The 25,617-nt window shown below is 45.5% G+C and overlaps 1 protein-coding gene across 3 annotated transcripts in view; it reads right to left on the minus strand.

Annotated features, from left to right (window-relative positions):
- Window positions 1-12,948: 12,948 nt before the first annotated feature.
- Window positions 12,949-25,617, minus strand: part of SIX2 (SIX homeobox 2) — a 110,052-nt gene continuing 97,383 nt past the window's right edge. The window contains exons 1-2 of one of the 3 annotated variants that reach the window (XM_039528331.1): window positions 17,641-18,627; window positions 12,949-13,999 (exon numbers count right to left, since the gene is read on the minus strand). In XM_039528331.1, coding sequence (XP_039384265.1) covers window positions 13,696-13,999; window positions 17,641-18,200 — 864 coding nt within the window. In that variant the 5' untranslated portion in view covers window positions 18,201-18,627 and the 3' untranslated portion in view covers window positions 12,949-13,695. Of the gene's footprint in view, window positions 14,000-17,634; window positions 18,628-25,617 lie in introns of those variants that run through there. The other 2 variants (XM_039528330.1, XR_005595458.1) reach the window with 2 other exon arrangements.

Consider the following 25,617-nt stretch of genomic DNA (forward strand, 5'->3'; position numbering starts at 1 on the left):
GCATTACAAGTCATGCTCCAAGTTAGAGGTCAGTACACCACTCTGGAGCTCAGCCTGAACAGCTTTGGGTTTTTTTTAAATAAATCCCTGGGTATCATAGTACATTGGCATCTGCTCCTTGTAGAGGTGCAGATGCCCATGTTTATTTTCCTAACACCTAGGAGGGCAGATCATGTTGTGCTATGGATGACTCTCCCCATAAACGATCTCTCTCCATGCACACTCCGACTAAGGCTCCCTTGTTTGTTGAGCCCTTCGTTGCAGGTGCATTTGGTTTCATTTGCCATGAGACTTCCAGCGAAGCTCTGCACTGCAGCTGGCAAAGGTTGCCCCAACAGCAGGCGTGGGTTGTGGCAGACAGTCCAGAAGCAACCAGTCCCCGGGGAATGGAAACGTGAGCCTTTCATCGAGATGATCTCTGATCCCCGCAGCTACTGCTAAGGAGAATTTCTCACCTAACGCACAGGCTGGAAATGGACGGTGCAGGGTGCATTTAGACTCACAGCCCAGGCCCCTGGAGGCGGTGGGACTTTGATTTATGGGGGTATGTTGTGGGGGTTTAAAGCAATGCTGCAAATAAATAAGAGGTCGTTTTTCAAGTCAGAGCTCTCTGAGTTGCAGTGGGGTTGAGTTACACCAGGCTGTGTGTAATGGATATTAGCCACATACTCCTTGAAGAAGCGAAGGAACCTCTTTGCCCGGTCATACCTGTTTTACTTTGAATAGAAACAAATGAAAGTTTTTTTCCCCTCCTCCCCTTCTCTTGTTGTTGTTAAGAGGGCAGCGGAGTCTCTTTGTTCTTCCTGAAGTCATGTTACAGGAGAAGGCAGCTATTTCTCCAAGCCTGACTCAGATGTGACCTGATCTTTCTGGGAAAGAAGGACTTCAATGTGCCACTGACCGCCGGTACTAGGCAAAATGCAACGAGAGCCAAAGAGCAGACAAGAGTTTAAGGACAGAGCAGCCAAGACATTTCAGCTGGGAGGATCACGGAGGAGACCTGCCAGAGCCGAAGTTCAGACATCCTTTCCGTGGGATGCGGTCAAATCAGAATCGCTGCTTTAAAGATGGTAGAACCATCAGGGGTCTTTTCCACCCCCCGATTTGCCCTCTCTAATTAAAGCACCTGTCCTGCCGAGGAACGGGCTTTAATCATCCACAGTAATGACTTCGCCCTAGATCAGGGAAAGCCAGTCCAAGTGCTTTCTCACTTATCGGCATGAGGTCCCCTTTTGCTCATGGAAAGTACATTTTCCAACACTGCTAGAGCCAGTTTAAAGTTACAACCTCTAGAGCTTCACCGAAAGTAACAAGGTTCAGAAAAGTGTCACAGAGCGCAGCCTGCGGAAATTATTCCTCTGTGGACCCAGAGATTCAGACGATACATCTGTCTTCCAAATGTAAAGAGGTGGGGGGAATGCAACGGACATGCTCCAATAGAGCCAATTCAGAGTAGGATTGCTCCTAAGCTTTTATTGAAAGTGGAGAAATGCGTGGAGGGGACTACATTTTGCGTTTTCCAAATCTGCTTCCATACTCTCTCTCACACACACACTCACACACACTCCACCACCGGCCCACAAAAGTAATCAGCCCACCGCACACACACATCGCAACACAGAGGTATCTTTTAATAACTGAATGCAGTGATGCCACTCTTGCATGTCGACATTTCAGACTCGCGCGCACCCATGCAAGGTTCATTCGAACCATGCCCGTGTTTTGGTTCATTCACGTCCACATCATTTCTGATCTCCAGCTCCCAGCCCAGAGGAAAACGATAACTTTTTCCTCTAGTGATATAGGGTTGCCTTTCTGGGGTCATTTCTTTCCTCTGCACGCATCCCAAAAGCCGTTTCAGAAGGTGAGCCTGAAGGGGAGAATGGTGAGGAATCCTTCCAAAACAAGGGTACGAGATGTACTGCGATTGCGTCTGGAATCTTTCTGTGCAAATATCAACACAACACGAGTGTTTTGTCAACTCAGTTGAATCCTAAGGCTTCTTTTGAGTATTTCAAAGAAAATACTGTCTGCAGTCACTGTAATCCATGGTTTTCATTTATTATTATTCAATCAGGATTTATCTCTTTTGTTTTTTTTTAAAGGAGGCTACTTTTCCAGAACTGTTACTTGATACTGATCCATTAAATCTTTCCAGCTGAGAGATTAAATGTCTGATTTGCAACCAGCTGGATTCCTCAAATGGTGTCTTCGCCTTCCTTAAAATATGAGCAGACACGGAGCGAAAATGCTTTGCTTTGGCATAGAAAACTGCAAATTTACCAAAAGATTACCACACGGAATTCATCCAATGCCAAGAGTATTCTCCTGCTTTCTGCTCATTGCATTAGATTTCTTCCAGCAATAAAATGCCTCCAAATGTTAGATACAATCTAAATGGCAACTCATTTCAATCCAACGGGAAATCAGAAAAGCCATATGCACAATGATATATTTTAGGGCTTACTAAGCTTAAACTAACAAAGTATCTCATCATTACATTTTTAGAGATGCCCTCGTTTAACACTCCAAGAAAAATATCTTGTAACTATGTTAATAACACGGCCATTGTGCCTAAGAAGAAGAATATAATATGCATCTTGCAAATTGAAGCTGTTCTTGAGTGCATGTTTCAAGAACCGGGGCCTGATGAAGCCTTTACTCAGACAAAAGCGGTCCCCAGTTATTTCTAAGGAGGTTTTGCCTGAGTGAACTTACTGAGAGTGTTGTCTGAAGGAGCGAGGCAGGATTGGTCCTCAAAGCAAAATTCCCATTGACTTTGAGAGGGCCAGGATTTCACTCTTAGCACAGGGGTTCTCAAACTTCATTGCACTGGAAGCCCCCAAGACACACACACAAACCCAGGACAGGGGGGACTGAAGTCTGAGCCTGTCCCATCCCTGCTGCCCCAGCCTTGGGAGGCCCAAGCCCAGGGGCCCTGTAACCTGAGCCCCACCTCTCAGGGCTGAAGCCCTTGGGCTTGGGCCCGGGAGGTGGGGCTCAGGCTTTGACCCCAAGGTGTGGAGCTCTGGCTTCAACTTTGGCCCCAGGAGGTCTAGGGCCAGCCCTGGCAACCCCATTAAAATGGGATCATAACCCACTTTGGGGCCCTACCCCACAGTTTGAGACCCGCTGCTCTAGCAAACTAACCGGATGCATTAGCAAAAGACTTGTTGCAGTGATCACAGCGTCTCCTTTTTAGGCATTTCCACAACTAGGTGTCTGAAGACTGCAGAATAAGAAACCGCATCTCATCCATGAGGTCTTTTTGGCTCGGGAGTAATACCATACCACTAATAGTAATAATTACTTAAGATATTAATCTTTCCCTCCGTCATGCCACAACAGAAATCCTCCTCGGCCTAAATTCCTTTGCGGTAGCCCCTTAATCTCTGGCTGTTTTCTTGACCAGGGTCGCTAAAATCTGCTCTCTCATTTCCCTAAACATTTGTTGGGCGAAGGCAATCTGAGATGCGCGGCCAACATTTTCCTGCACGTTCTGTTTGCTTTCTCCGGGGCTAGTCCATGTTTGGTGAGACCCCTACCAACATGTCTGCCCTGCCTAATGTCTTCCCTCGCCTGGGCGTGCTCTCATTACTACTGTACCTTACTGGGGTGAGTAGAGGCAGCTCTAATACATGGCGTTTGACAAAAGGTGGCGAAGCCCTTCAGCTAAAATGTCACAGGAGCGCTTGGGATAATGCAAGAACATCAACACCAGTTGCTCCCACAAGCTTTTCATAGTGTATCTTTCATCTGGGTAACGATTCCACCCCTGTTTGAGTCCTGACGTTCGCCCTTCACAGGGCGGTAAAGCAGAAGGTTGGCTTCTCATTTTCTGCTCTCCTTCCCGCTGGCTTGGGGAATAAAACACAGCGCAAGATGGCCAAGAGCTATGCAAAGCCAGAGCATTGATCCGATATGGGCATATGTGCGTGACCCGCAGACACTTTGAGAGGATTTCATGCTCAAGGTGTAACTGCAGTCTCGGCTGTGTTTCTTTATTACTCTGGAACTGCAGCAATAAATTATGCAGCTGAGGCAAATAGAAATGGGCTGGGAAATATCCCAGTGCTTTACCCAAGCTAGAAAGGTTGGGTTGAAGTTAATGATGATGGAAGTAGCGATTAGGTTAACATTTTAAAGGGATTTTTTAAATTCCTTTAAATAGATATAATAAAGGAACGAGTACTAATTGTTTAAGAATAGTTACAGAGTACATCGAAATATCTCCAGCTACAGAATTTCAGTGCGAAGCCCCTATCTGGTAAAAATAATATTCCCATCCCAGAATAATAATTAAAAAATTGTGGCGTTTTGACGGTTTCCTTTTCTAAGTATATGCAGATTCGAAGTAAGTGTTTGTTCGGGGTTTGGTTCGGTTTTGCTATTTTGCATTTTTCTGCAGATTTCCACCCTTGAGATTACATCGACAAATCTATGGTGCCTAACTAAACTGAAACGCTGGAAGTTTCCAGCCATTGTCAGAGAAACACGTCTCCTCAGCGACATCACCCAAAGCCCATCGGTAAGTAAAAGGAGGCTGGGTGACTCCTGAACTGTGTCTAGTTGAATCACTCATCGTATAGCTGTGTTAGTTTCCATTAAATCGGGGGTGGGGGGAGGGGGAATCATTCGCTTCAGACTTCATTATTTGAAAAGGATTAAAAAGCCAGTTTCGGAGGGAAATACTGTATAGCTACGAAATAGCCCGTAATCTGTTCCGTACATTCTCTACCTTCGCACCAATCACATTTAATCTCGCCTAAAACAGATTTGAAAGGTTCTCTAAATACACAATTAAAACATTCTGATGAAAGATTAAAACAGTTGACTTTAAATATTCACCTTGTCAACGTCATAATATTAACTGAACGGTATATACACAGATGAATTGTATTTGTCCCAGTAAAAGTTACAGAACTGTATTGTCTGTAGTTTTGTTTTGTTTTGAAAACACAATATTCCGCTCTGTTTCTAGTCTTAGAAATATTACCCCTGTCCAAACACTAGCCACAGCCTCGCTAGCTGAGTGGTATGTATTATTATATGCTTCTGTTTACATACTATTGCATTTAACAGCTGCTAGATGCAAGTGTAACCTGAAGACCCCAGGATGAACAGTGAAAATAACTTGCTCAGTGCATTGTAGCGGTTGGAAGCGCTTAGAAACAACACGTTCCTGTTAAAATGCCCCTGTATTGTTTTCTGAATCCGATCAAACTTGGTGTCCCGAGGTTGCGTTGTTTTTTTGTTTTTATTATTTTAGCTTCACGTTTCAGTTTAAGTAAATGTGGAATAATGCTGTCCCCTCATGACCAGATGGACAGGAAATATCTTGTATTTCATACGTATACACAATGCCTCGTGAATAAATATCAGTTTCCACAGCACAGAATTCTTCCAGAATGGGGTTTACTTGGCACACACCGAATTCCTCTGCTAGGAAGGCTGCATGTACGCAGGACTATTGGCTAATCTGAGGTTTGGTGTGCTCGTTATAACTATTTTACAGTAGTAAGCACCGATCTTAAATTCAGGGGTGCACCGGGACTGCCGGAGCGGCCACTATCTGTATGTATAGGAAGCTCTTTGTGTTGTGGCTGATTGCACCAATAGCACAGCCTTCTGAGAATATGAAAAGGACAATCCTCAATCCGTCCTTGATCAACCCTCTCATATCTTCTCATTGAACCTTCCCATTAGGGGCCTGATCCTGTTCTCATTTAAATCTATAGACGTTTTGTTATTGGGAAAAGGACTAGAATAAAATCTGGTACTGTACCATAGAAATGGCGTTTTTCAGCAGATGGGAACAACTGTGAAACTTTCCCCAGCTGGATTATTTGCAATGTGTCGCTGCATTTTCCCTGTGAATGGGCCTGTGCAGACGCTCCGGGTTAATTTGACTATAAACATGTAATGAACGAAACCTTTAGCTCACTACTGGACACGTAGCAAAAGCTGAAAGAGCAAAGAATTCCTCCCAACTTCTTCCTTCTCCCTCCTATGACGTGCGGGGTGGCAGTTTACAAAGCGCCCAAGTGATTTAGAAACACAGGTCTCATGGAACGATACTGGTGATTATGTTCCTAAATCACGTAGGCGCGTTTGAAATCCCACCATGGACAGTAGTTGCAAGAAGTGGGTTGATTTGCACGTTCACTGTTGATCCTGGGACTATCCTTTGCAGCCTATAGAACAATAATGATGACAAATGGCAGTTTGTCAGTGAGTGACATGATCACTTGTGACACGTCTGCAGTCCCTTCATAGCAATTCCCAAGTCCAGCTCAGAGGATAGAGTCCGAACCTACGGATCCTACCGAGCGGAGTCCTTAAACTTTGTACGTACGCTGCCAAACTCTTCGGCATCAAGGTGCAGCTCTGTCTGACCTTTGCCTTAGGCACAGCTGCCTTGAACACTCGCCTTTTGAAACCAACGGGGAGCATTGATTGGGAGCATCCACTGTGTGCTGTACCTTGGACAAAACCCATCGGAGTGACAGCCTGGAGAAACCAGTTGTCTTCAAACAAGAGTTACTGGGCCTTAGCCCGCCCCGCCCACAGGCTTTGCGCATTCTGTTGGTGTGTTGTCAGCCTGTCTTTTGTGTGTCGAAGTAAAGCCTGGTTACTGAAAACTTTTTCCAGCTTAAAAGGTATTTATGACAGGCTGTAGTTTTCACTAGGGCACCATAGTGAATGATGCAGCCGATTCTTGAGAGGCCCGCAGTGCAAATGAATATTTCCTCCGAGAGTAGCTTTCATCGGTTCCTTTGAAAACTCTGCTCCCTCCCCAGCACGCTGAGGTTTTCATTTTTCATGGCAGGACAGGCGAGTCTATAAAAGGCATGTTTGTTTGTCCTGGCGGCTTCAAATATGTATTTCCTGTAGGACTTCACAGAGCAATAGGGTCAGCAGAAGCACGTGTGTGATTGCCATCTTCCCAATGACATTCCTCTCATCAGGAGCGCCGCCCGCTGTACCGTTGTACCCGTGTGCTCAATAGCAGGTTCCTATAACACCTTGGCTCCCTAGCTACTTCCCTCTAGGATAAACCTGGCGTCGCAAAGCACTAGTTTCAAAAGGAAACTTCATTTCTATACGGCTCACTCTCATCCCCCAAGCCTCGCCCTACAACGGACTGAAGCGGGAATTCGGACTGAAGAAGAGAGCTATGGGTGGGTGCTTTTAAAGACAACACATCAGCTCGCACTCAATTCAGCGCTCACCTTGACAAATTCGAATCAGAAGGGTGTTATTCCCCGCTACTAGAGGGGCGAGGGACTTGGCTAATGGGAAGGGGGCACTGGTTCTCTATGATTCCAGTTTAAAGACAGGATGTCTATTTAATTACTGGTTAAAGGTCCGCTCCTGTTTTCAGGGACGGTAAAGGCAAAGCGCCTGTGGACTTCAACGGAAACAAGACGGACCCAAATACGTTGCTTTTCATCATGTCTTAAAAGTAAAAAAAATCTCCTATGAGTCTAACTCCTTTGTTTAATTTTTAATAGACAAATCAGTCGTGATCACAACCAACAGGCGCTATGAGCCCAAAGTGTTTCTCAATATAAAGACATGGTTTTCAATTTCCCTATCCGCAGTCAACTCCCGTACTTTCCCCAGCGTGCTAAAGTTCCCTTCAGCAGACCGGTTTTCTTGGCTCTCTGAGCAACGTCTCCCAAACTGGATGTCCTATGCCCTACCCAAGCTCTGTTGCATTGAAGAAAAGAGACTGAGATTATACCAAGCTATCCTTGTTCCTCCCAAACACGGCAATATACTTCTTTCCAGCTTTCGAAACGCAAGACTGGTTACTTTATACTGTGTGCCTCGCACAGACATTTCTATCCAAGCATTTAAAAGCATTTTCACTCCAGCTCTTTAATATTCCGTATTATGGACAGGTTATGGCTTCATTTCTAACAAAGCTCCTAGGCAAAGAATCGGGGGTGGGGAAATATGAAGCTTCATCTGAAATATCCCTTAGGAAATACGCCAAGCATGACACTTTCCTCGGCGATATTACTTCTCTGTCTAGATTAAACTGAATGTCTGTAAAATGACTTAATTTATACCCGATAAAACCCAGCAAAAGAATCTTCTGTAGATTGTACTTAATTCTGTTCCCCAGAAAGCTTTAAATTGCTCCCAATGTTTGTGTAACTGGAATAGTGCAATCTGAAGCAATTTAAACAGATGAGCGCCTGGAATTCACGTAAGTAATCCTGAGGTCCAGCAAACATTAGTACATTCCATCTTGCCGTGTTAGGCTAATCAGTAGCCAATCAGTGGGGCTACTAGCCCGAAACCCCTAGCTATGGCATGAGTAAAGTGGCAGGATCGGATCAGCCAGACTGCTCAATATGAGTCACCAGATAGCTCTGTTTTGCTTCGCTAAGGTCAATCAATATTATTTCGACACAGCTCGAAACTACTGTTTCATATTCCCGTCAGTGTTATTTTCGGTATTAAAGGTGTAAAACAGAGGGCTTCTGAAATGTCTTTTGCAATGATCTCTAAAATAACTCTCAGAAAGCTAGCTGGCAAATATCAAAAGAGGGTTTATCAGCAGAGAAAACAATACGTATCTGTGCGGTCTGAATATTCAATCCTGGGTTATTTTAAAAGCACTCTTATTACAATGCAATGAGCTCACATGCAGACTATAAACATTGTGCTAATCATTTCATTTGATAACATTTTATTCTGAGGGCAAAACATATAAACAATCTTTACTTATATATGTCGTGACCACGTAATTACACGGCGAGCAGTATGTGACGGAGGTGTCTTCGCGCTGTGTACCTAGTGTGTTATCGCCAGGCAGTTACACTGCTGGCTTGCAGGGGCGAGTTCAGGTTGTATGGTCAGGAGACACAGAGGCTGTGTCTACACTAGAGTTCACTCTCTGTTAACCAGCATCTCCGCACACCGGCCAAGTGGTAACACGGGCTACCCCTGCTCTGAAGGCAACAAGCCCAGTTCTGGTCTGTTACACCCAAAGCGTACCTCCACGGGGGGATCAACATTTTGTTTATAGCTGCTGTCCAGTGGGAGGATTGTTCGCCTGGCTATTTCCCGAGCCCGGCTGTGGTTTTTGTACGGTGCAGCGAGACATAATTCCTTACTCCAGTGAAATTCCCAGTGCAATCAGTTTGTGGAAGCCAGTAGGAGTTTTGCCTGGGTAAAACGTGCAGGATCGGGACCCCCATGTTATTTACCAATCGAAACCTGTGCGGTTAGCCTGCGAGCAAACATTTCTGATGGGATTTGCCCCAAGTAACATAAAGCTCCTGAATCATAACTAATCTGTTTAAAACCAAGGATTAGTCACGTCACTTTCTACATATTCATCTATTGCAAAACTTTTTTTTGTGTGGAAAATCTGGGGATTTGAGCTAATTTAGAAAACATAATTACTAAAGGCAAGTGCAGTCTGCTAGAGTGAGTCTTAACATGTAGGGATTGTCAAGTTGCATCATACAATGAAGTTAACCGGAGAGCCTCACTTTACATAACTCTGTCACCCGTCCCCTGTCCCTCTCCTGGCTGTAGGCTGAAGAGTGTGTATTGCCCTCCAGCTTCTTTTACAGCAAGATTTCTGCTTTTAACTCACTGTAATTGAACTGAATGGCTCGTTTTCCCGTCCCTTCCCCATACTGTATATACATATGATCCTCTCCACAATCCACAGAAGTTTTCATCGCCCCTGGATTTCAAAGGGCCTTTCTCTCCCTATTATCCGTTCATTTACTTTCATCTGAGCAATATGACCTTGTATTAACCACCGAAACCCCATCCTGTTTTCCTACCGGCTCCTTAAGCGTTCTCCTTACGGCTCTACTCTTTCCCCAATAACCCTATTTTTCTACAGCAGGCAAAGCCGTGGGTTTTTTTTTCTGCTTCGAGGCTGTGGTTTATTAGCCCAGTCATTTTTCTTCGTTGATGCCAAACTCGATTTTTATCACTACATACAATTGAATGAATGAACGAATCGTTGACACTCATGCGTGTATTATTTTAGATAACTCGGGGAATCTTCTGTAATCTTAGGCAACACCGAGGTTAGTTCTTGCAAAATGTTTCTTTTAAAAGGATTAAAATCCATAGCTAAGAGTATCAGATGCACACAAGTAGCTCAGCATAAGACGAAAAAATAGATGATACACAAATCCAATTGTCCACATGAGCTCTGCAGTTGAAAAACAAATTGTCTGGCGCAATATATTAACACAAAGAGCACGAATTTGGGGGAAGTTTATACTAAACTTCCCAAGTTTCAGCAGTCCGGGGGGGGGCATAAAATATTTTGTTTACCAACTGACTCCAAAACATACTAACGTAATTCGAGTCATAGCTGGGGAAGAGGCGTTTGCTTTAGGGTCTGATCCAACTCCCACTGAAATCAATAAGATGACTCCCATTGACAGGGCCCTAAGAGAAACGTATTGTAGGACACCTCACCTACAAGTACATATATGAATTGGTGTTGCCCTAAAATAGCTTATTCGGACATTATGCAGAAAAAAACTCCCCTGAAGTCAGTTGATTGAAATTTCAGCAAGCTTTTGAAAGCTGGATGCGATCTTTGCTGATCGACACATATTTCTTCTCCCCTTAAAGCCACATAGTGTTCCTGTCTTATTTTGCAGAACTCATGAGAAATGCATTTTAGCAGCAATCCAAAAAGAAAGAAAAAACCACTTTGCAACCTTTCAGATTTTTTTTTTAAATAGACCGCCTATCACATTAAAGCACTAGCAGAGAACTGGAAGGTCTCCTGCAGGAATCACTGGGTGAAAGTCTGTGCAGGAGGTCAGACTAGATTGTCACAAAGATGTCTTCTGTCATTAAAATCTATTAAACGTTTAGTGAAACCAAACCCGCCTCTTATATTTTAATTAAACCTGGTGTGAGCAGTGCAACTCTAATTCCGACTTGTTCTTAAAAATATCTGACATGGATTGCTGATTGACCGTCTCATAGACAGGTATCCAAAATGATGTTTGCAGTCAAATTATGGTGTAATTTACAAAAAGGCCTAGAGAATGAACTTCCGCGTGTAGTGCTGCACTCAGCCGCTTGCCTGGTTGTGCTACCTACATCTTTAGCTCCCATATATTTCTGTCGGATGTCACCGGGATACCGGAAACGACAGTGAAACACAGTCAGTGCCTTCTGTTTGTGTCAGTAGTTTGGCGACTGCGGCAAGGTGTGGACAGCATGAGCACAGCCCTGGCAGGACACGCTGGAGCGTGGGATCGCTATGTGCATAAGAGGCACTTTAATACTGACTCGCTCCATTTACTTTGCAGCTAGCCCCCCCGCCAGCCATGGGCTGGAAGAGACGGAGAGAGGCTCGTGCGTAGGGCTACAGATCCGGGTGGGAGGTGGGTGGGGACAGGGGATGTAGGGCTCCCGACCCGACCCAAATACTGACCCCAGGTAAAAATGATTTCGATTCTTCTGGCCTCCCCCTGATAATGCTCCCATCCCGTGGGACCGCTACGGCCAGGGTCCCATCTCTGCTGAGCTCCGCCTTTCCCACCTCCTCACCCACCGCCAGCCGCCCTCTCCCCCTTACACTGCCCACCTCTCCCCCTTCTCCGACCGGCCTTGTACCCCTCAGTCCCTCTCACAGCCGCCTCTACCCCTTCCCCAGCCTCTCACTCCCGCCGCTCCCTCTTCTCGCAAAGGGTTGGACAACGCGCGCGTGTGCGTGTGTGTGTGTGTCTGTGAGAGAGAGAGAGAGAGAAAGCGCGTAGGGGTGTGTGTGTGTGTGTGTGTGTGTGTGTGTGTTGGAGGGGAGGGGGTCTGTTAATACTCCGGCTTCAAGCCGTAGTGGGAGGCCCAGGACGCCTTATGAAAGCAAAGCTCCTGCGGGGATCCGCTAGGAGTGTTGCCTGAGCAGGCCCACACGACGGCTGCTCAGAGGATGCCGGTGGTTGTGGACTCCCAGCTGTCTCCATGTTGGAGACACTGCCTTGCAGGAAACCCCCAAAGTTCCCTCTTGGGGGATTAGAGTGAACCGTGGGGGGAGGGAGAGTCGATTACCGTAAAGCGATCAGATGGTTCCCCAGCCCAAGATTTAAATCGACTCTTTCACTTTGGCTCTCCTGCTGGTCTCCTGTGACCATCCGATGGGGACGGGGTGGGCTAGTCACAGACCCTTCTCTCATCAGGGAGAAAGGGGCGGGAAAACGGAGAAGGGTTCCGGGTTGCGCCTCTGGGGTTTAACGATTACACGACTCAGAGTAGAGAAACTGGCGCTCATCTTCTAGCAACTGCTCTGGAAAGGCCCAGTCAAAGAATTGCAACTAAAAATGACTACGCTGCCATTTCAGACTTTGTGCCTCGAGTCTTCTAATCAAAATAGGGTCACACCAAGACACTACATTAGGATCTGCTTTCAGAGTAATGGGAGTTGGAGAAGCCCCTTAAACTTTCCTACTTTTCATGTGTAAGGGAGGCACCTTTCTCTTTGACTAAAGCAACTTGGCCCTACAGTAGGTACAGTATTCACCCACAAAAGCTCATGCTACAAAATGTCTGTTAGTCTATAAGGTGCCACAGGACTCTTTGCTGCTTGGCCCTACAGTACATCATTTAATCTTATGAAAATCCCATGCTAAACAGACAAAATTCCTTCAGACAATGGCAGATCTGCTAGCATGGGAACAACAGGCTCAGACGCAGAAATTGGGTTCGAATGAGTAGTGATGGAGAAGGTACCACGAGCCAGAACGCAGCACAAAATTGTGCTATTGGCTTCATCTGGTATTTTAGAGGCTGGGGCAAACCGAAAGCAACCTAGATGCAAATTAAGTACTGCACACTGGGTTAGATTTCTAAATTTTATTATAAAATAAAAGCAGAAATATTTCCCAAAGAACGTATTCACATAATATAAACAATAAACAAAACTAAAGTCGAGTGACTCGCGGTTGATACTGTCGTTTAGGTCTAACAATGAGCAGCAATTTTTTAAGGCCCACGTCTGCCCCCGTTTGAGGTCGATGGGGTCATTTAACATTGACTTCAACTGGGGTGAGGATCGGGCCATTAGTTCCTTTCCCACCCAACAAATGGCGAAAGCACCACAGGGACAAGGCAAAATAACCTGGCTCTCTGCACAGCGTCAGCTACAAGGGAGTTACAGAGTCTACCTAGAGCGCGTGTTGCTGCTATAACTTGACTGAAACGGTTGTATTCTTAATTGTAATTGTACATTGTACACCTGCCACGGATATATAACTACACAATAGGATAACGGGAGCGATGGGTGTCTTCCAAGGAGGCATGTAAACAGCAACCTTACGCTCCCCCAAAATACAAGGTGTCTTATCATACACAGACAAGACTGCTCAATTAAAATTCCAAGAGATTTGTGAAGTTAAGGTTGGGAAAAATAGTTGCTACATAGAACCATATTAGCATTATGCTTAAATCACAAGTCCTATCGAACAGTCCATATGTCTGAAACCAGCTTTGCACAACCCTTAAGACTTTTGTCACAACAGAACTGCATACAGTCTAGCACAGTACCTTCCAAACAGCTACAGCCAGCCAGCCAGCCATCCAAAGAGAGACAACAGATCCACTAATGAGTGTGTCATCATCACTTTAAAAGTTTCAAATGAGATTTAAAAAAAAAACCCGAAGGGATGTGGTGAGGGGAGCGTGTAAGTAGTTTTAAGAGCCAAGGTCGACCAAGTTGGAGGACATGGGGTTGAGAATGGAGTCCTGCAAACTATGATGGTGCATAGGGTCCGCACTGGGTACCGGAATGGCGCTAGGACCTTGGGGGTGACCCAAGCCATGGAGCGGCTGTAAGCCTGGGTTCGAATTGAGCAGTAAAGCTGGGCTGGAAGAAGTGTGATCAGGGGTCCCTGACGGCGTCTTCTCGTCTTCTGAGCTGCCCAAAACTGTCTTATTCCCGTTCATTGACGCTGAGAGCGGATTGTGGCTGTTGGAGTTGGAATTCTCGTTGTTTTCCCTATAGGAAATATAAAAGGGAGGGAGATCTTAGAGCGGAGTGGATACAGCACTGAGTAACACTGGAGCTAGACAGGCAGTTGCAGGGACTGCAGGGTGTGGGCTCATAGGGAAGACAATTGGAGGGTAACTGAAACCTACAGTCCGTTTACAAACTCTGCAAACCTTAAAGGCCTCTTCGTCTGGCACAAAGGTCTAAGGTCTGCAGAGCTTGTAAACAGTTTTCCACTAGCCCCGCAGAAAGTGTCACTTTGACAAAACGTCATTTTCTCCATCCATCTCCTGCAAAGTGTTTGGATAGCTTTGGGGGGGGGCAAGGAAAGAAAAAAAGGGGGCATTTCACTTTAAAATCACTCCTGGAGACAGTACTTATACAAGCAGAATTTCATCCACGCCTTCTCCTGGAGAGGCAAACAAACTCAATGGGTGTTCTCATCAGCCTACGCAGATCAGCCTTACATGGTTGGGTCATCTGAATAAGTCTTGGTTTTGATAAAATAACTCGACACCTCGACTCCGTTTTTCCTCGGGAAGTTTAAACCCGAAAACGTGTCCCAAGCATGTGTAAAAGAAGGAAAGTGAACAGAATTAACGTGCTTATTTCCTGAGTCCTACAAGGAAATGTCCCTCCTAATCACATTCCTCTCTATTTCTTTTATTGGTCGATATTAGAGGGAGAGCGCAAATATACTGACACATAATGGGAGCCAAATTTTGCTCTGCTTTTAGCTTATAAAAGAGACATACCATTATCTCAAATATATACAGAGAGAGAGAGAGAGAGATAATATGTATCTCACATATGTATATAAGAGACAGAGAATTGTTAGAATCTTCATGACCGTGGCAATGGTGAACACTGGGAATTTCGTGATGGGTTCAGAGCCTTGTACTTGTTACTTTGAAAGTTAGAGGCCAAATGTAATATTGATACACAGGGGAAAGGCCCCTGTAGGCTATGTACAGCCCTCTGGTACAGCGGTGTATTTATATTTAAAGTTTATGTATGACAAAGGGTCCAAATCCTTCAGGTTTTACTGAGCGAAATTAAAGGATTGCCTTCAGTGTGAGCTGGTCTCGGCAAGGGCTGCACGATGTGGCTGGAGACACTTAGTACCAAAATAATACAATTAGAAAAGAAAGCTCTGTCTGAAGAAGTTGCTTGACAGAATGGCAGTCCCACGAAAGGTCTGTTTTCCGACGCCTAGAGTGCAATGTTAGGTTGAGTGTATTTTTCTATGTCAAAAAACTTATTTGTCTCTGGAGACCTTTAAAATTTGATTCCTCAGAAATGAAAGGAACAAATGTAACCTTCATTTCCTTTGGATATTTGAAGGTGAGTCCCTCCTATCAGCAATAAAAGGATTTCTGACATCTAATAAAACCAACACTTACAGGGATTTGAAAGAAAATTAAAGCACTAGCACGTTTGGGGAAAGGTATGGAGCAAATCTGTACAGAATCCAAACCTTATTGAATATCACAGCTAAGCGTAAATCTAATCAGCTGTATGCGGTGCTTAACATTTCCCAAGCACATTCAACATAGACTAAAAATGAAGTCACCTTTAAGCCATTCCGCGAATGGTCTGCAGTAGATTTTCAATACTTTTAATTACCAACACCGCCAAAATGATCAAACCCTTATGGACTTGCGATTTCAAATGTCTTGTGTATACACACAGAAGTACATATTGTGAATTTGGAATCCTGCATTTCGCTTCCCTGACAAGCTTCCAATAGTGCATAGGAACTATTGGGGGAAAAAACACTCAACAGTACCTCCCCCACCCAAGACATTAACCGCTGTCCGGCGATTAATAGTGTCTTCTCTTCATCTAATACAGAAAATATCCCCTATTTAAAGTACCAGAAAATCCTGTACTTTATGCTTGCGGAGCATCGATTTGGGTAGGGACGCAAATTAACAAGATAGGAGATTGTCCCTTTAAATATTATGTGCAGGTTTCCTGCTCTCAGCCTGTTTCTGACATTAGGAACAATTTCACCAAACACTGTTAACAGTGTGGAGACCAAATGCTGTTCTCCGTTACCCCAGCGTCATTCCCCTGAAGTCAGTTAGATGGCACGGGGACAAATGAGAGCAGAATGTGTCGATGCGATCAGATTTGTCCCGACAGAGGTGCAAAGCCCTGCAAAGTGTTACAGGGGCAGGGCTGCATTTCGGCAAAGAAGCCACTAGTTTCTGCTGCTAAGAAGTACATTTTGGGGACACTTTTTTTCTAAACCATTTGGCTCTGCTTCTAACGGTAAAGCGCCGCGATGTAAAGATATAGCCATTAGGGTTAGCATTGTTTTCTTAGTGTGAATAACTATGGGGATGCGCTTAAACTCCAGAGAACATATAAAAGAGTCCAGTCCTTCCTGCCAAAAGTAAACAGAAAGGATGACTAGAGACCAGGCCCGGCGTCATCATTTAAGTTAACCTTTGCTAACACACGAGGAAAAAAGTATTTCAACTCTCCAAAAACCCCTACATGGGGAATGTTTGGGTGTACATACAGAGTGCGTTCTGTTAATGTAATGATGCATAGACCGTGGTGTATGTATCGGTGCCAAGGCCTACGGAGTGAGATCTAAAACTCTGGAGGATTCGTCCAGGTATTTTCAAGGCTGGAGTCTATCAATCCCAGCACTTCCACAGAACTATCTTTACAGTAGGATACCGTTTGAAATATGGGAGCTGTACATGAACATACGGATGGAAAAGCCGCCAGCACAGGGTTGGTCTACAGAGAGTTTTTTGCATTATTCGTCCCCATTCAGTCTCATTAAAAGCTTCCCCTCTATCTGAACCTGGTTCAGGTGAATGCACCCCCAGACACTGTTCCTTTGAAACTTCAAGAGCATTAACATTTGCTGAATAAACTGGCCCCCTGTCACTTAAGGCTATATACGTGGGGCAGATGAATGCCCCTGCTGATCGCCAGTTCAAAGTATCTCACATGAGATAGTCAAAAGACCTTAAGTTTAAAAGTCCTACATGAAATGCTCTGGAAATCAGGTCTCCACGGGTGTGGAAATACATGCCGGTCTGTATTGGTGAATACACTTGTTTATTTTAACTTGCCGTGTATTCTTCGCTAACTAGGTGTTATTGGTCCCACTCTCCCTTATTATATTTTTCATCCTACCCCTTTAAAACCCTCTGAAGTGGACCATTAAAGACACATTAACAACTTCTTTTTTGTGTGCGTCAAAAATCAAATCAAATCAAATCAAAATCAAGGGATATAAACGCGGTGAACGATTATACCGCATCAAAACGCTCAGTCTGTCTGGTTAGTGGTGTCAAACCCAAACCGAAGGGCCACGAAGTGCAAACGAGCAAATAATAAGGAAGCCCCAATGCGTGGGAATTCAGGCCCCTCCGATGTTTAAGGCCAGCGATTATCTGGCTTTCCCAGCTCGGACCGGAACCTCCTTTTCAGGACTTGAGAAAATCAGAACTCGGCGGCCCAAAGTAAGGGAGGGCCCGGTCCTTGCTCGGGGGGAAGAGAAGCAAAAGCTCGCAGCGACTTTGGTGGGGGGAGTTTGTGCCTGGGTGCAGACCGCAGGCTGCGAAGGGGCTGGGCACGCCCCGGGAGACAGTAGCCGTGCAGAAGGGGGTACTTACTCGTACCTTTCCTTGGCCTCAGCAGCACGGTCGCGTTGCCTCCGGTTTTTAAACCAGTTGCTGACTTGGGTGGTGGTGAGCCCGGTGGCCTCGGCCAGCTCCCTCTTCTCCCGAGGGGACGGGTAGGGGTTGTGGGCATACCATTCCCGCAGCACGCTCCGGCTCTTCTCCTTAAAGCAGTAGCTGGTTTCCTCGCCGTCCCAGATGGAGCGGGGCAGGGGGAACTTTCTGCGGACCCGGTACTTGCCCACCGCCCCTAGGGGTCGCCCCCGCAGCTTCTCCGCCTCGATGTAGTGCGCCTTGAGCCAGAGCTGCTGGAGCTTGGGGTGGTTGTGAGCGGAGAACTGGTGGCTCTCCAGGATCTTGTAGAGCTCGCGGAAGTTGCCCCGGTGGAAAGCCACCACGGCCTTGGCCTTGAGGACGCTCTCGTTCTTGTGGAGGTGCTCGCAGGCAGGTAGGGACCAGAGGAACCGCCCCAGCCTTTCTATATTGCCCCCCTGCTGGAGCACTTCGCAGACGCAGGCCACTTGCTCTTGGGTGAATCCAAAAGTGGGGAGCATCGACATGGTGGCCTTTCCCCCGCCCCGATCTAAATCATCGGACTTGTACAAAGCGGCCACATAGACCTGGACGGACAGACCGCGAGAGAAGCACCAGTCATGGATGTATAACCTACCCGAGCGGCTACTTACGCTCCGGCACAAGTCACAGCTCCGCTCTGCAGTCGGCAGCCATCAGCAGCTGAGCGTAAAAAGGATCAAAGGCGGGGACCGAACGTGAAAACTTTTTTGTAAGTCCAAGTTCGGAGAGTAACTTTGTGCCTCTATTGTCTGGTATCAGCAGCGCTCACAGTGGTGGTGTCTTTCCTCTCCCACCCCCACCCTCCTCCGCCGGGTTGGGATCTCTCTTTTTTTCGCCCCCCTCCCCCTTCACTGTAGGATTCAACATAATATAGTGGTTAAGTCCAGCTCCCCCTCTTCTCTCTCCTTTCTCTCCTCCTCTTCTCTCTGTTTTTTTAAATAATATTATTCTAAGCTGGCATGAAAAGTGATTATCCGCGCTCTGATTGGTCCAGTTATCTGACCCGGGGACTGCCAGGAGAAGACAATAGTTTTAGTCAAATTATTTGCCATGGTGACGCTGTCAATCAGAGGTAACCTGATCTGTTTTGAGGTGGCTCCCCGGCTGGGTTGACAGATTGCTCTGATCCACTCAGAGGCGGCCCCGCGAGCTGAGATATTAGCAAGAGAGAGAGAAAGAGAGAAATTTCCGCTGTGATTGACGCAGCAAACACCCATAGAGGGAGGGAGGGCCCGCCAGAGAAAGCGGTCTGGTCACAGACTCTCACAGCGGGGGCGCTGCAGCACCAACACGTCCCCCAGCACTTCTGTCTTTGAACCCTCCTTGCAATGAAACTCCTGCGAAAGCCTCTTACAGATCGCTCACATTGGGCCAAACACGGGAGGCAAAATTAATCCATTGTTTGGGATCGGGAGGAAATGGAGTTCTCGCTGGGTTTCAACTGCCACAAGGAGTTTCCTTATCAGTAAGATTTGGGGTTATTTATTTTTTTTAAAGTGGGCAGTTTTATAAATATTAAAGGTCCCATATGTACAACGTAGACCCAGTTTTTTTTGATCCATGATCCCATTTACACACTAACTAGACTTAGCCCCGGGCGGCTGGGACCGAGGAAATTATTGTATTTGACTCTGAATTACCATATATTTCAAAGTCAACTATCAACAACTTTTAAAATGAAGTTCCAGCTTGGGATAAGGTAATAGCAGCAATAATTTCATTCGGTGTATATATTTCTACGTTAGAAGAGGGGAATGTTTCTACATCTAGAGCTATGTTATGTAGCCACAAGAAGTGCTAAAGTTAGGGGAAGAAGACACTTTCTAAAGCAGATCTTCAATTCCCTTGGAAGTCTTAATTTGCAGACTCTTCGGGGCACGGATTTAGTCTTCACATATTTGTGCACGTCTGTCTATCTGAGGGGACCCGATAGGGAGAGTAGATCGATGAACTAGGGACTAGAATAGATGTAAACTATCCACCGTAGAAGAATAACTTGGTCAGATGCATGAATAAATGTAGGTTATATACTTTTCACACACATTTCTGTATCATTTTAGCGGTTGACACTAAAGTAAGCCACTTTTTAAGGTGCAGAAAATTCCCTGTCTCACCCAGCTCAGTTCCAGCCGGAGTAATCTCCCTAGGGTATTATTACTCACAATACTGTATTGCACCAAAAGCGGGCACCTTTCAAGGCCATTCATCTGTTCTCCCTTTTAGGCCGTTGGGGAAAGCTCCTTCCACGCCATCTCTAACCCCCGCCTGCGAGAACACCAGAGGGCTCCGCGGTTGTGGGCTCCCCCAGTGATATATGGTTAACGCAGATTGCCCCCACCCCATCCCTTGCCTCGGTGATTTAGGCGACGAGCGAGGAGAGACCCAGGGACCCCCCAACCCTCACCCCATCTCTCAGTCCAGCCCCTCCGCGTTGAGGGGCCCCCGGAAGTGGAGTGGGGCTGGCAGGTCGGGATGAGCCGAGGAGCAGGAGCAGGAGCAGGGCTGGCGGCCGGGAGGGAGGCAGGCCAGCCTGGAGCCGGTTTCAGGCCTGCCGGGATTGGCGTATTCGCCTCCAGTGAAACTGACGTGGTGGACCTGGGAGAGCGATGCTGGCGGGTCACCCGCAGCCAGCTCGCCGGCGGCGGCGTCTGCAGCCAGCAGCGGCGCCGAGAGGCCAAGCTAACTACGGCCAGGGGAAGGGGCGGCAGCAGGGTCCGGCTCTGAACCTGCCCCTGAGTCGCACAGGGGACGGACAAAGACCACCAGCTCCGTGCAAAGTGGGTCCTACCCTTTGCAGCCAAACTCCTGCTGTGCCCGGGGGTGGATCGGCTCACGCTGCGAGCCCGGGACGCACCCCACACAGCCGCCTGCTTCTGCAGAGCGAACGCGGAAAGGAGACGTGAAGTGGCGAGAGCACAGGATCTTCACTCATTTTGACAACATCCCCTGTCAGGAAGGAAACCTGCTGCTCCTGCTTTAGATCCTTGTTCATCGCTCTCTTTTCTGCGTCCCCTGATGCTTTATTTCTATTATTCGTGTGAAGAGGAGTTGGAAACTCCATCTATTTTTACCTGTGCGATATTTTCAGGAGGGTTATAAATAGGGAATCCACAGCAAACGGCTCTACTTGTGCTAAATCACAGAACGTGAATGCAAAATATAGGGTTCATCTATAGGGTGAAATAGATCAAATCCGTTTAAAACAAGACAATGGGCTTTTAAAAGAACCATTTCGCATACTTCTTTCTTTCTTTCTTTCTTTCTTTTTTAAGTTTGGGCACTCCACAGCCTGAGATTAATATGATGGCAAATTCTGCAGGATTCAAATTGTGTTTGTTGGCAAACAAAAGAATTCAGAGGTTAAGGTTTCATACTCAGTCTAAATGTCCGTGTAGCTTGTAATACAGGCTGTATCGTAAAATCATGAGATAGTAGGATTCATTTCCAAAAGTTATTCAAAACAGAACAGGAAATATGACTGAAACACACATTCTCCTCCGCCCCCCTTACACACACAGAGTGCGAGAGCATTTTAAATGAAAGAACATGGTATTATTTAGTCCCTTCTCCTCAATTAAAACTGTGGGAAAAGATAAAAGAACTAGAGAGATCTTCCCTCCTCCCATTTCTGTTGTTGGAAATTTATGAGGCTATACCTGACTTTGCTTTCCTCTGCTTGAATCTTATAACCACAGCAGCTGAATTTGAATGGGGAGCAGAGAGCAGCTGTTCACCCTAGCCGGAAGGGAGATGTCAAAACCTGTTGTACGGACTTAGATCTAAGAAATTCTCTTCTTTAGCACCCTAATATGTGAATACAGAGACTACACGCAGGGCCCTCCATAAGCACTTTCACTTTACATTAAGCAGACTGCCGTTTGGATGTAATGCGAATTCATTTCCCAATAGCTGAGGAAACGTAACGCAATTCTATTGTTAAGTGGTATGTATCAGCTTGCATTTAAACGCAATTGCAAATTCGTGGCACGTATATTTAAAATGTGCACAACCGTGTTTGGTTTTCAGAAATCTTCAAATATGTTGGAAGAAATCAGCAGAAAGAGAATACCAAAACCATACCATCAGGCAATTGAAACCCCAATGATTTGTGAGACTCAAATGAGCAGAATAACCCTCTTTGTATTCTCACATGAGCTCTTTCATTCAAATATATTTTAAAGCAACATGCACAACCAGCAGTGGGAAAATATTACATGGCCGTTAAGGGTTGTATGCTTGTAGCAAAAGTTATTTCAAATCTCTTTCCTTGAATCGTTGACTCTCAGTGGCCTGAAAATCCTCACATTTTCATTCCAACCAGACATTTGGATGTGTAATTAGCAAAAGTGCTTCTCAGAAAGGATGAAAAATTGTGCATAATAATTGTTAAACACAAAATATTCTATTAGACCATCAGAGTGTAAACAGGTCACTATGAAATGGGGATATGCTGGATGAAGTAGAACGTATTATCAATATGCTGCTTTTATAATCCGTCCTTAATCTAGTCTGCCTTTAAGCACGCGATTACGTCACTTTATAGAATACATTTATTTTACATGAGCTGATCTGTGCTAATAAAATGATTGCAATAAAATAAAATGAGCTACAAATACTGCAGCTATTTCAATGCCTGCTTTCCTTCTCGGTGATGTCTATATCACTTCACTTTAGAAGCTAATATTTCTTGGAAGTTGCAGGCCTCTGATATTTTCTCTGAAGACATTAACTTATTCACTTGATCTCCTGTATCGAGCAATAATACATTTTCCTGCAAATATTTATACTGTATATATGTCTCTACATCTAATATCTACAATGTATCTATTCTATAGTAAATAGTTTACTATAATATATAATAATATGTAGGTAAATAATATATGACTATGTATAATATAGATGCAGTTAGATAGATATAGTTAGACATAGATAGATATAGGTAGATTTATAGATAGAGATATCACTATAGAATTCTCTTATTGGATGTTTACAAACTTTTAGAAAGACGTGAAGAAAATAATATATATCATTAGTTATATTTCTCAATAACCTTTCTTTTTGTATGTATGGCTAGAAAGAAACTCTCTTGGGAACTTTTAAAACTTATAATATTCTGACTAGATAAGCGTTTGGCAAAAAGCCACATGTATACCGTGTAACTTATAAATACAAGGAGGAAGAAAACGTATCCAAATAATTTCCGTTCAGGGTATTTTGATTAGGTTTTTAAAGGAACAATTCCATTGACAGGGCCACACGGTGCCGTCAGTTGTTAAGTATCATTCCCCTTACAGTCAAAGGGAGAGACGTGCTAGAAATGGGTAAGAAGATATTGCCTGAAATATTTACCGTCCGACCCTTGGTTTCTTTCTTATGCAACCGACCGAGCTCGGCCAGGATTTGGGGCTTACGTTGTCTCCTCCAAAACCTAGGAATTTGTATTTGCCTGATTTCTGCTCCGTCCCTAAACCAACGGGCTAGGAGCCGCTCTGTGCACGTCTCAGATTATCAGGGCCCGGTCCTGCGGTCCTTTCTCTGGCAAAATTGCCCGTCAAATTCAAGGGGGAGTTAGGACTGGGCGGAATGCACCTTCGAACTGTTTTTTTTTTCCCCGCGCAGGTCTGTGCCGTTATAGGTTGCACGTAGTGGGACAGCTGAGATCCTGACCCCACTGGAAAATCAAAACATGTCAGAGGATCATTGCCAGGAACTAAATAAAACCAAACACAATAGGTTGTTGTTTCGTGTAGTTTTTTTTAATTTATTTTTGTACAGGAAGAATTCAAAGCTTTTGCTACGCTTCAGTGTTCTGTTCCTTAAGGGGACAAGGATTTTAGATATGTAGCGGGTAACTCGATTATGCTAACAAACGTCGCTTGAAAGAAGAAAAGGCTGTTGACCGGAGCAGAGGGGGGATGTGAAACTGGATTATTCTGGGGGGCTTGGTGGAGGGAGGTCCGCGGAAGGATGAGACCACGATCGGCGTTTTCCCAATGTAAGCGAATTGCCACTGTACATTATTATCATTGTTTCATTGTTAGTATTTGCGGGGCGCCTTAGCCCAAGGAATGTATGTTTCTGGTGCAGGAGCTCAGCTGATCCTTTCCAGCGCACAAACCTGCCTAACAGCAGGATGGGATGACTGTGCTGACAGAACATAATGCATTAGTGAAGAGTGGGGCCTGATACAACGTGACCAGCTAAGGTGGTCTCACTGAACTGATGCTGCAGTGTCTCCTCTCTCCGCCTTCTCCTCTGAAATGAGACCCCTGGAGTTCAGGCTTGCTGTTCTGAACACAAGCCAGAGTAACCTCCAGTGCTCCCCGTGAAACCCGACCGCCCCAGGTTAATGCGGTCATTCTTGATTAGCTTTTTATTAGCCCCTTTACAATCTTGGGAGGAGATGGATACACTTGAATACGCGGAGTTCACGTTTTGTTATTTTAGCCCTGTTTGCCACAGTAAAAGTGAACAGCCACACAATTTACGCGAGCTAGGCTGGTCGGCAAAAACTAGAAAAGCGCTGGTTAGTCAAGCCCTGTGCTTCTGCACCTTTCGCTGAAAGCACCCGTACTAAAGTAAAACAACAACTACTTACTGTGTATAATCAAACTACTGCCGTGGCTCAAGGCAGACACTCAGCTCTAGGAAACATGCATCGTTAGCACGGTACCAAATTCCTAAGGTTATAAACGGCAGAAGGAGCCTCTCTCCCAGCAGTGTACAGTGTTACAGAGAAGACAACAACAACAACAAAAAGCACATATGGTTAAAATGAGGAGAGCCCGCTTTCTGCCTCGGGGGATTGGCAGGAACCCGCCAGGAAAGCGAAGCTGGGAATCTAAGGTTCTGGTGGGCTTCTCCAGGACTGACAACCTGAAGCAGCTACAAGGATCATTTGACAATATTTGTAAACTTCTTGTTTCCAGAGATCTTCTTGATCAGAGCTAGACAAGGTTGGTAAGAGCCCGAGCAAAGGCTCTTTCTTGTTTTCCCCCCAAGTTGATGAATAGCTATCAGGTTTCTTTTAATGGCTGCCCCCTATTTTCACAGCCTCCCACAAGTAACCCATAAGGCTGTTTCCGCGACCTCAGTTAATTCCATTGATTATTCCAAGATGACGAGGAAAGCAGGAAGATTGTTGACTGCGCTCACTGATTCAGGGCAGTTTTTCTTAACATCCACATCTCTGGCTCACGCCGTTGGGGGGTTTCACTTTAGAGTACGTTAGGAATAGAAACCCCTGTGGGAGCTTACAGCTTTTAAAGCCTTGCTCGTTATATTTCAAATTCTCTGCCCTGTCGAGCGGGGGGGAGCATATTATAATGTTCAGGCAAGTGCCCAAGTGGTCTGGGTAGCTGGTTTGAAGTGTGTTTACCAGGGAAGGTCAGGGCGAGGAGGGCTCGCTATTCCATGGTGAAAATGGGATAGTGAGTTGCTGCTGTGGACCCCTTCCGAGGAAGGGGCAGCGCAAGCAGTGGTTTGCGCTATTTACTCTTTTCTTTCCCAGATGAAAATGCAGAACGAAAACAATGAGCCGAGTTCCATGGGTTCGCCAGCAGGCAGATGCTGCCTAATAACCTGGAGAACAGAGCCGGTTTGGGTACCCTTGTAGCAATAAGCACACTCTCTAGGGACTGTCGGACAACACCTTCGCAGCAGTGGGATTTCACAGATATGTCGTTTCCTCCCTCGCCTAACATCAACACGTGGAGAGAGGAGATATAGCTAGAATGTTGCTTTAGATGATACTAAGAGCAGAAAGGAGAGCGCAGATTGAGACAAAGATGTAAAATAGAAGATATGGGCCTTATTCCAACCTCGTCTGACTCCACCAGACTTAAGGGAATTGCATTTGCTTACATCCCTACTGGGTTTGGATCAGGTTCCTTACCAAGGACT

The sequence above is a fragment of the Mauremys reevesii genome, linkage group 3 (genome assembly GCF_016161935.1).
Source record: "Mauremys reevesii isolate NIE-2019 linkage group 3, ASM1616193v1, whole genome shotgun sequence".
Classification (NCBI taxonomy): Eukaryota; Metazoa; Chordata; order Testudines; family Geoemydidae; genus Mauremys; species Mauremys reevesii.